This window comes from Sorghum bicolor, chromosome 6 (assembly GCF_000003195.3).
Source record: "Sorghum bicolor cultivar BTx623 chromosome 6, Sorghum_bicolor_NCBIv3, whole genome shotgun sequence".
Taxonomy (NCBI): domain Eukaryota; kingdom Viridiplantae; phylum Streptophyta; class Magnoliopsida; order Poales; family Poaceae; genus Sorghum; species Sorghum bicolor.
In genome coordinates, this window is record NC_012875.2 from 57,407,153 (window position 1) to 57,420,960 (window position 13,808).

A 13,808-nucleotide genomic window follows, 5' to 3' on the forward strand; every position below is an offset into this window, starting at 1 on the left:
GGACCAGGGGCCCCAAGCATCACATTTGTTTTTTAGGGATCACAAGAATCTATAATGTCATATGACGTGTACACATACACACATGCACTCAGTATTCCCAAATATGAATACAGTTCACGAGTTACAACTTACAAGTACTATATTTTTGAACTAAACATTCCGTACAAACTTTTTGTTTTTTAGGGATCAGCTGGAGTTGCCCCTGCTGCTTATAAAGATACTCCGTACAAACTTAGTAATAGGAAGACGATATACAGTGTGAAACTTGGGCAGCCTGAGACAATGACACTATCTGCCCTGAAGATCCGTGTACGTTAATTGATTCCCAGATTCAGTACTGTTGTCATCCGCAGGAAGACGAGGAGCCCTTCCAACAAAAAATGCAGCTTGCTTGGGAGACGGAATCGTAACATCACCGCTCAACATCCTGAGCACCATGGACATGGTTGGCCTTTCAGCTGGTAACTCCTGCACGCACAGGAGACCCACCTGAATGCATCTGCAGACTTCGTCGTAAGTGTATGTTGTTCCCATAAGCGGATCGATAAGCTCTGAGACACTGCCTTCCTTCCACAGGGTCCATGCCTGGAACATTATATTCGTTGTGAATGAGAGAGAGCATTGGCAAGAAAAAAGTTCATGACTATTTTCTAGCTGTTTTGATTTGATGAGAATGAATATGGTGAGTGGAGACAGTGGTCTCTTACATAGCCCAAGAGGTTCATTGACCATTCATCATCGACAAAAGAGCTGTTCCTGCGGCCACTCACAATCTCTAGGACCAGCACACCGAAACTGAAGACGTCAGACTTGTCAGAGAATTTACCCTCCATTGCATACTCCGGGGAGATGTAACCACTGCGTTCCACAGATTTTATCACATTAGCTTGTCGCCAGGTGATGCTATGTCTACCTACTAGAAGGGGAATCAATTTTCCTATTACGCGAATAAAGCAGTAAGAACAGAAATGTTATTACTACAAAGAAGATGCAACTACTGAGCAGTACCAAACCAACCATTACAGAAGCAGATGAATGCAATGGAACTCCCTGTTGAGCTATATGCTGTAGCTAGAAAAAGAGAAAAACAGCCTTACTAGGTTCCGACAATTCGACGAGTAAGGTCTTGAAGCTGGTGTTCACCGAAAATTCGAGCCATGCCAAAGTCGGATATCTTGGGGTTGAAATCATCATCTAGTAAAATATTGCTTGCTTTGAGATCCCTGTGAATAATTTTCAGCCTGGAATCCTGATGAAGGTACAGTAGCCCTCTTCCAATTCCCTGAATAATCTTGTATCGCAATTTCCAGCCTAATACAAGTCTCTTACTTTCATCTGGAAAAAATATAGAGAGTATTAGATGTCCATAGAAAAATTTATTTACTGGCTGACTGTATAAAGTATTAGTATAAAATAAGAACTGCAAGTAACTGAAACTTACTGAAAATAAATGAGTCAAGACTCTTATTGGGCATGTATTCATACAACATCATCTTCTCTTCTCCATGAATACAACAACCAAAAAGCCTCACTAAGTTCCGGTGTTGCAGCTTGGATAGCACCGTCACCTCATTCTTGAACTCTTCCAATCCCTGCCCAGAGCTTTTAGATAGCCTCTTAATAGCAATCTCTTGGCCATCTGGCAGTATCCCCTGGAGATACCATCAAGTATCCACTATGGTTATCCAGATGAATGAAAAGAACTAATTGAACACTCAACCATATCAAAAAAACTGGAGGAAGTATATGAATTATCCAATACCCCACCTTGAAAACTGGACCAAATCCACCTTCACCAAGCTTTTCACTGAAATTGTTCGTTGCTGAATAAACAGTGCTGAACTCAACTAATGGTGAGCTCAAAATTGATCTTTTCACCGAATCATCTTCATATATGTTGTCATCTGCAGCTGATGTTGATCTATCTTCTCCAGCAATCTGAAATAATGGTTTCTGTATTCTCCGTGCGCCTGCAATTTGGTGAAAAGTTAACAAAGTGACAAACATACTCCTTTTTGCTTGGAGCATTCAACAAACCTACATAAGAATTCATGTAAATTAAACAATGACAGTTACATCTAAAAATCTGGTGCCATGGAAATAACACTGATGCTAAATCAAATATCGTGTTTCAAAATCTTAGCAACAGCAGGATTTGGAAAGTCACAACGTTAGAACAGATTGAAAAATATGCTGATAAAAAAAAAGAAAGCAGCTTTATCAAGTGTGTATGAAGCTACTCGTTTGTCAATTTTGGACATAATTTACATAAAAACAAATAAAAAAGAAAGAGAGAAGAAGACCAAGTAGACTGAAGAAACCATGAAGCTCAGATGCATGTAAGAATAAGGCAGCAAGCATCATCTCACCTATTTGCTTGATGATCTGCCTCTTCAGGAAACCAAACACGCAGAAATGCATGGTGCTAATCAGGAAGCTAGTACCTCACTACCAATACACCCAATACATCAGGCTTTTATGCTTGGCATATATGACTGCAGGTCAAACAGGAAATTGCGTGCCTTTTGCAGGCCAAGAATCGCTAACGCTCCTCTTTTCAACAGAACCGTTTGGTCAACTGGGTAATGTCACGTAATGATAAAAAAAACAAAACTGTTAGTTTGATATGATGATGGAACATGATGCTATTATATAGGATTTATCTTGTTTGACATCTTGGCTTAGACGACAATACTGAAGAGTTCAGTACTTGTTTATGTGATTAAATTTGACTATTGCGAGATGCCACTATCTGTAGATGCCACGCCCAAACGCGTAGCTTGCTAGAGAAGTAAATAAATATTTTAATTTGTAAACGATGTCATTAGTAGGTTAGGACAGAAGAGTCTTGATAGGGACAAGCACAACAAAACAACAAGCAAGAACTGAGCTGGGATCATTTCCCAGTAGCCGGTTCTGGATGACCGATTCTGAAACTTCAGACGCGGAATGTATACACCTTGCATCATTGCAAGGACCATCGTAGTAACACATTGGCTCATTACTGGTAAGACACTCGCAAGTCCTGATCCCTAACACCTGAATAATGTACTGTATTATCTGCATAAAAGCAGAGCAGGATGGTGGATGGAGCTGACACCATATTTGGACAAACTATACCTACATGGCCTTCACTCTTCGTGCAGGCGGATCAAGGATGCCATTAAAGTATTAAACGCAGCAGATTTTGAGAAATAAAATTTTGCGCAAATGGTGGGAGAGCAAGAGGCCGTCAGGACACGCACGGTGGGGTGGTCGGCGCATACCTTCAGAGCAGACAGAGGAATTGACCGGCGACGTGGTGTCGCTTAGGGTCGGCGGCCTCCTCCCTCAACATCGCCCGGCCAGATATTCGAGTGCCGCCAAGGTCTCCGGCGAGCGGGCGGGTTCGGCTCTGAAGCCGTTGACCTCACCGCTGCATCAAACAAGCGTCGGAGGACGGGCAACGAGCGGATGGCGACCTCGTTCCAGTCATCCAGTGTTAAAATACTTCGGGTGGCCTAGCCTGTCGAGCGGACATTGGGCCCCGATTCTTCGATAGCCCATATCGATTTGGATCTTAATGGGCCATAATGGTTCGGATCCACGAGCGCGAGGCCGCGATCCACGTACACCATCCTCCAGGCCTGGGCCGGGGCAGACTCACATTCATTCGACCCATTGTTTCTTCCTGGGCCGGAGCAGACTCATATGCATTCGATCCAATTGTTTCTTCCGGTTCCACTCAAAAAGGGGGAAAAAGTGATTCTCAAAAAAAAAAGGAAAAAAAGTTTCTTCCAGTGTTTCTCAAAAAATAAAAAGTTTCTTCCATTCCAGAGCACAAGTTTGATTGTTTGGATTTTCATGGATAGACAAGGAAAATAAATATCTGGATTGCATGATTGTTTGAATAAACCTTTATTTCTCACGTGGATTGAATGCATTGTACTGAACTGGGAGAGGAAAAAACGTTTATTTCGCTTTCTAATTCGAATTCACATAATCACATGTATTGGCTGAAAATGGATTTATCCAGACACACCTTGAAAGAGTAATATGGTGAAAAACATTTGTGACATGGAATCGGTGTCGTTTAATTGAAGTATAGCTAACTCACTATCTATTTTGGAAGATAAAGTGGGCCATATATAATAGTTTACATTTACATTACTATTTTACCCTTTTAGAGCATATATGGCTCGTGTAATAAGGGTGTCATCTTATCTCTTGAGCATTTATAGTGGTAATATGTTGTCTTGCTCGTCACATGCTCGCAAAGAGATAAGGTATAGTGATGGATCAACTCAATTCCAATTATCAAACTGATATGAGGAGGACACCCATAGTGGTGGGTCGATTTATCAATCACAAGAACAACCATGTACTCAAAATGGTGGAGTCAATTCCTAAGACAAAAGATAACAGGGGTCCTACAAAAAAATCTACACAGTACGTTCTTCTCCATCCACATATCCCATGGCAGGTGGGTGAAATCCACTTTCTATTCATCAAGAGTGACTCTGAGATATGAACCGACTCTTCTCTCTCTTCCATGATTCACTTTCTCCTGTCGTTGGTTAGGTTCTTGGAGAATCCACGCTGAATGATGCATCACTTTATCTTTCCCACTAAAGAAGCCCTAAGATGTGATGGATGTAACCATGTAACTCAATTCCAGCCATATGTTTAGAGCAAAGCCTCTGGCATTTGAATACCAATCATGAAACCAAACTAGTTGAGTAGTTAGGAGCATCGTTCGATTCGGCTCGTCCAAAAGCAAGCATGCATGTTGGCAAACATGTGTGTAGCCGAATCCAAACATGTGTCTGGATGAGGTGGAATTCAAAACATGTGTGCACCTAAATTCGAACAAGGGTATCGAAAACATATGCTTGTAGTTCAATCTTGGATGAGGCCGTAACAATGCTTCAATTGTGCGTTCATTTTCTATTTCTCATGTAAACTAGACTCGGTGAAGAGAGTTTGTAGAAGAGACTAAGTAATTTTTCTTGCCAATCCACATGTGTTGGGTGGGAAGAAAAGTGCAAAATGGTTGGTGGGGAATGTCACTTGGCATTATCTTTCTTTTTTTTCCCTTGAACACACACTTAGGCTTGTGATCCATTAAGAGGAAAGAGAATATCAGTTGGCACTATCTTAGTATTTTTGTGGAATTGTGGTTAATATAAGATGGACCATTATGTATTGGCTGTAAATAGCTAGCTCGATATATATTTTTGGATTGGATTGGTCTATATTCCTTTTATCTCTTTCCCACGAAGCACGTAATAAAGTGTGATAAAAAGTGTCATCTTATCTCGACATTTGTAGCGGTAGCATTTTGTTCCGCTCACCACATGCTGGCAAGAGAAAGATGATGATTGATCAACTCAATTTTGATAGCTTTTTTTAAAAAAGAAAAGACCTATATATGTCCGCTCAATTTCGATCATGAAACCAAGCAAAACCAGTAAGCAGTGCCGTTCCATTCCACTCGTCCAACTCGGTGGTTCGACTCGGATGAGTCCGTAAACAAATGTTTCCAACATATGGTTGGTACTACCTGATCGAACGCCTTGGGAAAAGGACAAAAAATTGAACCATTCAACCAGAGCGATGTGAAATTATCCGCTTCGCTTCGTGTCGTTTCTCTGCTAGTAAACGCGCTTTAGGAAATTTAGCGTAGTAGGCCAACGCGGCTAAGCATCCCCCCACCCCCCCATTCGGCATTCGCCGGCGACGCTGCGTGCAGGCGTGCGTGTGCGGCCGGGAAATTCACGGCGTCCACTCCAAGCCACGCGCGCCAGGACGCGTCCGGCGTCCGCGCTTCCGCCCGTTTCATTTCACACACCAGGCAGGCACCAGGCACCACGGCACGGCGTCTGGTCTGGTCTGGTCTGGAAGAGGAATCGGCTATGTTTACTTCCACCAAAATCTAAATTTTCAAAATTCTTTGTCACATCGAATCTTTAAACGTATGCATGAAGTATTAAACATAGACGAAAATAAAAACGAATTGTACAGTTTGATCGAAATTTACCTGACGAATTTTTTAAACCTAATTAGTTCATAATTGGACAATAATTACAAATGATAGTGCTACAATGTCACGAATTTTGCGCCGTCGGGTCCAAACAAGTGGAAGCAGGTGCAGCGCGCCGAGCAAGCAACCAACCACGCATGCACAGGCAGATGCGCTGTCTGGTCTGCCACTCAACTCTGCCCGGGCCGATTCTGCCGTCATCTGCGAGCGCCGGAGCCGGATCACATGTCAGACACCGAGGATCCTATCCGATCCGATCGGCGCTTCTTTCCCTTGGACGCTCCCAGCCTGCGACGCCGTGGACCTGTGGTGGTTAGGCTATGCTACGGTTATACTACTACTGCTGCGCTCTGTGTGTTCATATACAGGTCCTGACGAGCGACGTGAGTAGCATTAAACTACCGATCGGCTCTCGCGATAACGACCGATTGGTCGCTGCTTGCGTAAGCAGGCAATTTTCTTTTCTTTTTCTTCACGTTTTGTTCTAGACACCGGACCGTGCATGGGCATTGGCCGCTGCTTTGATTTACATGACGACCGTTTTCTTTTGAGAGAGAGAGAGGGCCGAGGCTGTTTGCTTGTCTTATAAACTATATTTTTTCTATCAGTCAGCAATACTTTTTTATTATAATAAATCAGCGAACAGTATTTTGAGTCATGACTTTTCAGAACGAACAGAGTCGACTTTGTGTGACGGTGGGCCTGTCTTGTTCGTTTAGGCTTATGAGCCAAATCTGTCAGGCATTCAGCAGTGTTTTTCTCTCACAATAAATCAGCTCGAGGTGTAGTAGTTGTGCTATTGTCGTCTACTACCAACAAACACTTAAAGTTTTAGGTAGCGTTTGTTTAGTTAGGAGGATTTGGCTATTCTAGTTTTCGGATTGTTTTTGGTGAATTGAGGAATGAAATGGTATTTACTGATTCTGTTGGTCCGTGTCCACTGCTGTAGCTATACCAATTACCAACTTAAATAAATAAATCTGTTTGGACTAGCTATGACTATTTGCCAGTATGTAAAAATGCTTCAGGACCTACTATTATACAAGGTTTGATGACATAGTCCGCATTCACATTCAAGTCAGTAAAAGTTCGGGTTATGAGGATTTTATACAAGGGCAAACTAGGCCATACTTAATGGGATGCTATTCATGGTACAAGCTGGCCACAAATTGCTTGTGGCACTACACAATAGGATGTTTCTTTTTGCCGAGAAATAACACTAGAGAATATGTTGCTTCAAACAGAACAACAATACGAAGACCTCATAACCAGCTTGTGAAAAAAAGAGAGATTGTGACTAATACCACTAAGGCCTTGTTTAGTTCGTGATTTTTTTTGGTTTGGCTATTGTAACACTTTCGTTTGTATTTGACAATTATTGTCCAACCTCTAGACTCAAAAGATTCGTCTAGCAAATTATAGGCAAATTATACAATTAGTTATTTTTTATCTATATTTAATGTTTCATGCATATGTCTAAAAATTTGATGTGATGGAGAATCTTGAAAATTTTTGTGAACTAAACAAGGCCTAATGCTACGCACATTGAAATTTCAAGTAATAGCTACATCCTCAGTTACCTCTGCCTTAGGCCAATTGAAACTTCAACTAATAGCTACTCCCTCAGTTACCTCTGCCTAGGCCAACTTCACTAATATTGACCAGTTTTTTTAGAAAAATATTACCATAAAAAATTCGGAAAATACAATATCAGTACATATTTTATGAACAAATTAATTATTACTAATCTGATGTTTTTGCATTTTTTTAACTTAGGACAGTTATTAATAAAATGAACCATATAATTTGGGAAAGGAGGAAACAACATAAACTTGGCAGGTTAACCGGCACAAAGGAAAAGATGGGAGGAAAGTGGAAAGCGAGGACGTGCTGCCATCACGTGACGTGTGATGCGGTCCAACGCCAATATGGCAGTGGATGCAGCGCCGGAGGCGGACAATCGCCAGCAACATCGGACGAACGCAATTCGAACGGAGGTCCAGGTACTTTTCTTCTTTCCCCGCTGCTTCCTTCCTCGTCGTCCTCGCCTCCGTCGGGTCACCCTATTAATACCTGCCGTCCCTCCTCTCATCCAGGCCCAAACCCACACCCAGGTCCTGCCCTCGGGGAGCCGAATCCACACCAAAGGACGCGGGGGGACGCCGGACGCCCCGGATTCTTGGGATTCCAGGTAAAATCCAGGGAACCGACCGCCTCTGCTCTGTCTTCTCACGGGGGATCTTGCCTGCGGATTTCTTTCTTTCTTGGCCTTTACTTGGATGCCGTGTTCCAATTACGGTGCGCTTGCCGGTAATCGAAAGATCTTGCTAGGATCTCGATCCTTGCCTCGGCTCGGGCTCCGTGGTTGGTTCTTGCTCTTTGTCTATCCTCCCCGCATAGCCTGATTGCATGCCAGCCCGGATGCGCACAGGCTCATCCCGACCTCTCGTCCATGGGCATGGGATCCCATTTTTGCTGCTAGTTTTTGTAGACATTTTGGGAGCATCGTGGCATTGTTTTGTTTCACCGAGGAAAACTGTCGACATTGCGATCTGCGATCTCTCTACTCCCATTATTCTTTCATCCGAAAAAATATCTTTCGAACAAAGTATGATTATAGAAATCGTTGCGAAAAGAATCAGTAGGTTCCGATTTCTTTATTCTCTCTAGGCAAGGCAGATGCGCAGAGCTCCTGCCCGTTGCAATCACACACACACCCAAAAAAAACGCTCTAGGCTACATGCCCTTTGTCTACTTTGTCATTTTTGCCCTTTTTTTTGTTACAATGATTATTAGTATTAAACACGGCAATACATAGTGCAAATTTAGGATATCTAGAATTAGGTGAGAACAATTGCAATTTTGACCATCCTGCGACTTCTAATTTCTTTCCACTTCTCAGTGGATGGAATATAAGGAGTAAGGGGGATTCAATTCAACTATAGTTACTCATGATAATGCTTTTGCAGATGGAACTACACAGAATTTGCACTAATGGTTCCTGCCACATCTCATGCGGGCCACTGACAGACTACTACATCCCTGATTACATACTGAAACCGGACTCTGAACAAGTCACTGTTGATAGTGTACCATGTTGCCCTGTGGTAGTCTTCATCAATTCTAAAAGTGGTGGCCAGCTCGGAAGCAGTCTGATCAAAACATACCGTGAACTTCTCAATGAAGCGCAGGTAAATAGGCTAGCAGTTAGGCAATGCTGTAACACTGAAAATATGCATTCACATGCACTATACTATGTAGTACTTCAAATCATTTTCTCATTGTTGGATCCACTCAATTGTTTTTTCAAAGGTTTTTGATCTCTTAGAAGAGGCTCCTGATAAGGTTCTACACAGATTATACTGCAACTTTGAAAAGCTCAAGTCTAACGGTGACCTTGTTGCTACTCAAATTCAGAAGAGCTTAAGGCTAATTGTGAGAAACCTACTTTTGGATTTGTAATTCCAAAATGAATTTCTGGTTGGATATGTCCTTTTATTTACCAAGGATCTTTTAAATATAGGTTGCTGGTGGTGACGGCACGGCAAGTTGGTTGCTTGGAGTAGTTAGTGACCTGAAACTATCACATCCCCCTCCTGTTGCTACTGTGCCTCTTGGAACTGGAAACAACCTCCCTTTTGCATTTGGATGGGTAAGTTAACGCCTTTTTCTTATTTTGAGCATACTGAATTCTTAGTTATGATTAATATTCTACCTCTCTGTGCATTATGTGTCTGGAACATTTATGTTTTTACGCAAATGGAGAAATGTAGTGTAGAGTTAATTTTTTTTACAGTTAGACAAACATAATAAAGCCATAAAAGTTAACCAAGTTTTACAATTCTGAAAAGCAATAATGTATTTTAATCTGACTGCAGGGAAAGAAGAATCCAGCTACTGACCAAGCAGCAGTGAAATCATTTCTGGGTCAAGTAAAAGGAGCAAGAGAAATGAATATTGATAGGTACCGTCTTGCTTACAAAGAACTAAAGATAATGTCTTGCTCATGACACTGCATGAGCTCGTTCATCCATCTCATATGATGAACTGTTTTATGCTTTTTTTCCAATTATTGTTCCACTTATCTTAGCAACATTAGAAGTTTAGAACATGTCCTTATGTGCAGCGTACGAAAGAAAACACTCAGTTTAACTTGTAGTTGTATTTTTCTGTTTCAGTTGGCATATCATCATGAGGATGCGAATTCCACAGGAAGGCCCATGCGATCCTATTGCTCCCTTAGATCTTCCACATTCATTGCATGCTTTCCACCGTGTATCAGCTTGCGATTCTCTCAATTTGGTAAGAAATATCTTTGAGATGCAACCTTTTTCTGTTACTTCTTTTACTTGTAATGTAAAGGCAGACTTTGATAGTTATGCTATTGTTTTAAGTGCCATATGTAATATAGAGCAGCATCTTATTGATTTTATTTTTTTCAGGAGGGCTACCACACATTCCGTGGAGGATTCTGGAATTATTTTAGCTTGGGTAAGAGTTATCTGTAATCTGTTCAATTCTATCACTTCGAATCTTAAACCTTTTCATCAAGAATGTTTGATTGTGTATGGTAACCATGATAGTCATAATTTGAACATACTGCAGGAATGGATGCACAAGTATCCTATGAATTTCACTCTGAAAGAAAGAGAAATCCAGAGAAGTTCAGACACCAACTAAGAAATCAGGTATATTTTCTTTTTATGTTTTTTCGATTTTCACTAACTTGATGGTCATTAGGATTTGCAAACCTCATCAGCATGGTTAGAATAATGCATTTCTTTGATGCAGGGTACATATGCTAAGCTTGGATTTAAACATTCCCTAAACCATCTTTCTTCGAGGTACTTTGTCACTAATGCAGCTATAATGCTTCTGATCTTGATCATATTATACTTCATTTTTCTATATCAGCATGTTCAGTGTAGTATCGAATTATGGTGACATTAGTTCTGTCTGTATGAGGAATTCTTCACCATCACTTTTAGAGTCTCTGTATTCCTTGATCTCTGATATATATGGCCTATACAACTTCCACTTTCAGGAACATTTCTCAACTTGCAAAGGTGAAGATCATGAAAAGACCTGGTAGCCAATGGGAAGAGCTCACGATTCCTCGCAGGTAATATTTTTGTTTTGCCCAGCCATATCCAATGTACGATTAATTTTCATTTTGTGCATATGAGATCCCTGCTGCTTTAAATCCAATATTCGACTTCCCAAGCTTTTTCCCAAACTGTTGTAAAAACTGACAAACATTGTCCATCTTGTTTCAGCATTCAATCAGTTATCTGCCTCAACCTGCCAAGCTTCTCGGGAGGATTGAATCCCTGGGGAACACCTGGCACTAGGAAAGTACAAGACGTGAGTTTTCCTTCTTCAAACCTGTTACAGACTAGTAGCACTTGGCATTGCTGTGTTGATGACAGTACTAGTAGCACTTGGCAGAGATTGATAAGTTCTCATTTCATGGCAATATGCAGAGAGACCTGACTGCACCTTACGTTGATGATGGCCTTATCGAGGTTGTCGGCTTCCGTGACGCCTGGCATGGGCTCATCTTGCTGGCTCCTAATGGCCATGGAACTCGTCTAGCACAGGTGAGCTACTCTTCTGTTTCAGCAGTTCGGCACACGCTCCACCTAGCTAGGATACTGAAGATTGCTGAGTGTTTTTTTTTTCTTTTTTGCTTTAAGGCCCATCGAATCCGTTTCGAGTTCCACAAGGGAGCAGCGGAGCACACGTTCATGAGGATCGACGGGGAGCCATGGAAGCAACCTCTCCCCAAGGAGGACGACACGGTGGTCGTGGAGATCTCCAACCTCCGTCAGGTGGCCATGCTGGCCATCGACCCGTGCAGGTCGAAGAGCGTGAACGAGCCGTCCTCCCCGTTGTGCCACAGCCACGAGGACGACGACAGCAACAGCCTGGAGGACGAGGACGAGTGGGAGGACGGGAGGAAGAAGTTCGGCGCGGCGGCCACCTTCAAGATCCCTGACGAGGTCGACATCGCTCATCTTAGTTAGAATTAGAAACCCGTCCGGCTGCTTCTGCGTTCGTGATGAGTTTGTGCATGCGGTTCCCGGGGGTTTATTTTAGGATCCATTTCAGTGTCTTCACTGCTGCTCTTAGTGATACCACTCCCTTTTTTTTTACGAGTTCAGATTTCAGAAGCTAACCACCGCTGTTAGCGAAACTGCTCATTTTGCTATCTACAGCTATATTCTGTAAATTCAAGTGTAACAGCCATGTGTAGACCGGCTGCATTGCACTGACTGAAAATTTTCTGTGGGCTACGCCCATTGTGATCGCTCTAGCTCTTCTCCATGGAATCACATTCACATGTATGTCTGTTTGTCTCCCTGATTATTGCCAGCTGAATCTTACTCTTCGAACACGGGATCAGTTGGATACCTAGTTTGAAACGTTTCCACCATGAAAACGACTTTTGGAACGGAAGAGATCCACAGGCCACAGCAAAGGCCTAGCATCAATACCGTGTTTGAACAGAATTCAGAAACAAAATACCTTGTTAGACAGCAGCAATTTTCAATCACGTAATCTGTCAGAGCCACGACAGGCAAAACGCGTCGCTGTCGACGTCACACGTTGATGTGAGTGAGGACGATGGACGAAGATAAGATCAGCGACGCGACAAATGATAGCTTCTGGACTTCTCTCTGCTCTGCGTCCGCAGCTGTTAGCCGCCGCTGTTTCAGATAATCCTCCCGGTTCCAAGCCAAACCACGTTCCCCGCGCGCCCACCAGAAAGCAGAGAGACAGGCAGAGGCGCGTCCTGCTTGGCTGCTTGCTTTCGCTGCAGTATAAAAGGCCCCCGCGCGCCTCTCAGCACTCCACGTCAATCCACAACTCAAAAGTCGCAAGGCGAGCAATTTGCAAGGCGATGAGCTTGAGGTACATGAGCCGTGTGGGCGCGCGGGCGGCGCAGGCGGTGCGGGAGAGCACGGGGAGGTCGGTCAAGGACAAGGCGCAGTCGTCGGCGTCGGCGTCGATGGCGAGGAGCGGCGGCGGCAGCAGGCCGGCGCCGGCCGCCGGGTCGTCGGTGGAGTCGGGAAGGGCGAGCGCCGCGGCGGTGGCCAGGAGGAAGGCGGAGGAGGAGAAGCGGCGCCGCGCCGAGCAGGCGCTGCGCACCGTCATGTTCCTCTCCATCTGGGGGCCCAACACCTAGTACTAGTAGGAGCATCTTGTGTAGCGTGTGTTGTGTTGTGCGCGTTTGTTTTGTTTGAGGTTGGAAACAAGATGTAAATTTGTTACAATGATCTAATAGATGAAGACATCCATACGCTGATTCTTGGAAACAAGGCCTTCGTGTTGGTCTGCACTCTGCAGTAGATGTGTTATCCATGTGCGTGTGTACACCGTGCCGTGCTAGCGGTCCGTGTATACTATTTCAACTTCTGCAGTGCCATTATATTTTGTATTGGTGATATTTTTTTAAAACAACTTTTTTTTTCTTGACGTGTTGGGATTTGGGAAGGCTATGCGAAACATTTCGATGCACTGCGTCCCTGTTCTTGTGGAAATCGCAGTATGACGTGTATCTCCCCGTTTCACAGAGTTTCAGTTCTCCTTCGTGACCGTCGTCATCAGAGTTAGTAGCAGTCTAGCAGCAGGCAGGTAAGGGAGGTTTTCCACGACGGCGTTGAAGGCCAGCATGAGCTACAAACAGGACTTGCGACAAGAAGCCAAGCGGAAGTGCGGAACCGCGCGATGCGCCGGCTCCGAGATCCCTCATCGCTGACAGACGCTGTGGCAACCGGCAACG

At 43.4% G+C, this 13,808-nt stretch overlaps 3 protein-coding genes across 5 annotated transcripts; 2 read left to right on the forward strand and 1 right to left on the reverse strand.

The window, feature by feature from the left end:
• On the reverse strand, nucleotides 63–3,452 carry LOC8068438 (G-type lectin S-receptor-like serine/threonine-protein kinase At1g11410). Its single transcript, XM_002448549.2, has 7 exons — nucleotides 3,267–3,452; nucleotides 2,370–2,578; nucleotides 1,768–1,970; nucleotides 1,442–1,652; nucleotides 1,098–1,335; nucleotides 708–858; nucleotides 63–585 (listed from the first exon to the last, which is right to left on the reverse strand). Exons 2-7 carry the CDS (start codon nucleotides 2,419–2,421, stop codon nucleotides 289–291), a joined length of 1,152 nt encoding a protein of 383 aa, XP_002448594.1. The 5' UTR covers nucleotides 2,422–2,578; nucleotides 3,267–3,452; the 3' UTR covers nucleotides 63–288.
• LOC8074765 (diacylglycerol kinase 5) lies at nucleotides 7,894–12,373 on the forward strand. 3 transcript variants are annotated; one of them, XM_021464023.1, is made up of 14 exons: nucleotides 7,894–8,025; nucleotides 8,119–8,213; nucleotides 8,992–9,213; nucleotides 9,335–9,457; nucleotides 9,546–9,674; nucleotides 9,901–9,986; nucleotides 10,201–10,324; nucleotides 10,465–10,513; nucleotides 10,628–10,710; nucleotides 10,814–10,866; nucleotides 11,067–11,144; nucleotides 11,299–11,386; nucleotides 11,506–11,622; nucleotides 11,719–12,373. In XM_021464023.1, the coding sequence occupies exons 3-14, from the start codon at nucleotides 8,992–8,994 to the stop codon at nucleotides 12,046–12,048; spliced, it is 1,482 nt and encodes a 493-aa protein (XP_021319698.1). In that variant the 5' UTR covers nucleotides 7,894–8,025; nucleotides 8,119–8,213; the 3' UTR covers nucleotides 12,049–12,373. The 3 variants fall into 3 exon arrangements, with proteins under 3 accessions (XP_021319698.1, XP_002447175.1, XP_021319699.1); XM_002447130.2 differs by lacking the exons at nucleotides 7,894–8,025; nucleotides 8,119–8,213 and having other exon boundaries at nucleotides 8,980–9,213; XM_021464024.1 differs by lacking the exons at nucleotides 7,894–8,025; nucleotides 8,119–8,213 and having other exon boundaries at nucleotides 9,071–9,213; nucleotides 9,379–9,457.
• On the forward strand, nucleotides 12,666–13,374 carry LOC8068439. Its single transcript, XM_002447131.2, has one exon. It carries the CDS (start codon nucleotides 12,681–12,683, stop codon nucleotides 13,209–13,211), a length of 531 nt encoding a protein of 176 aa, XP_002447176.2. The 5' UTR covers nucleotides 12,666–12,680; the 3' UTR covers nucleotides 13,212–13,374.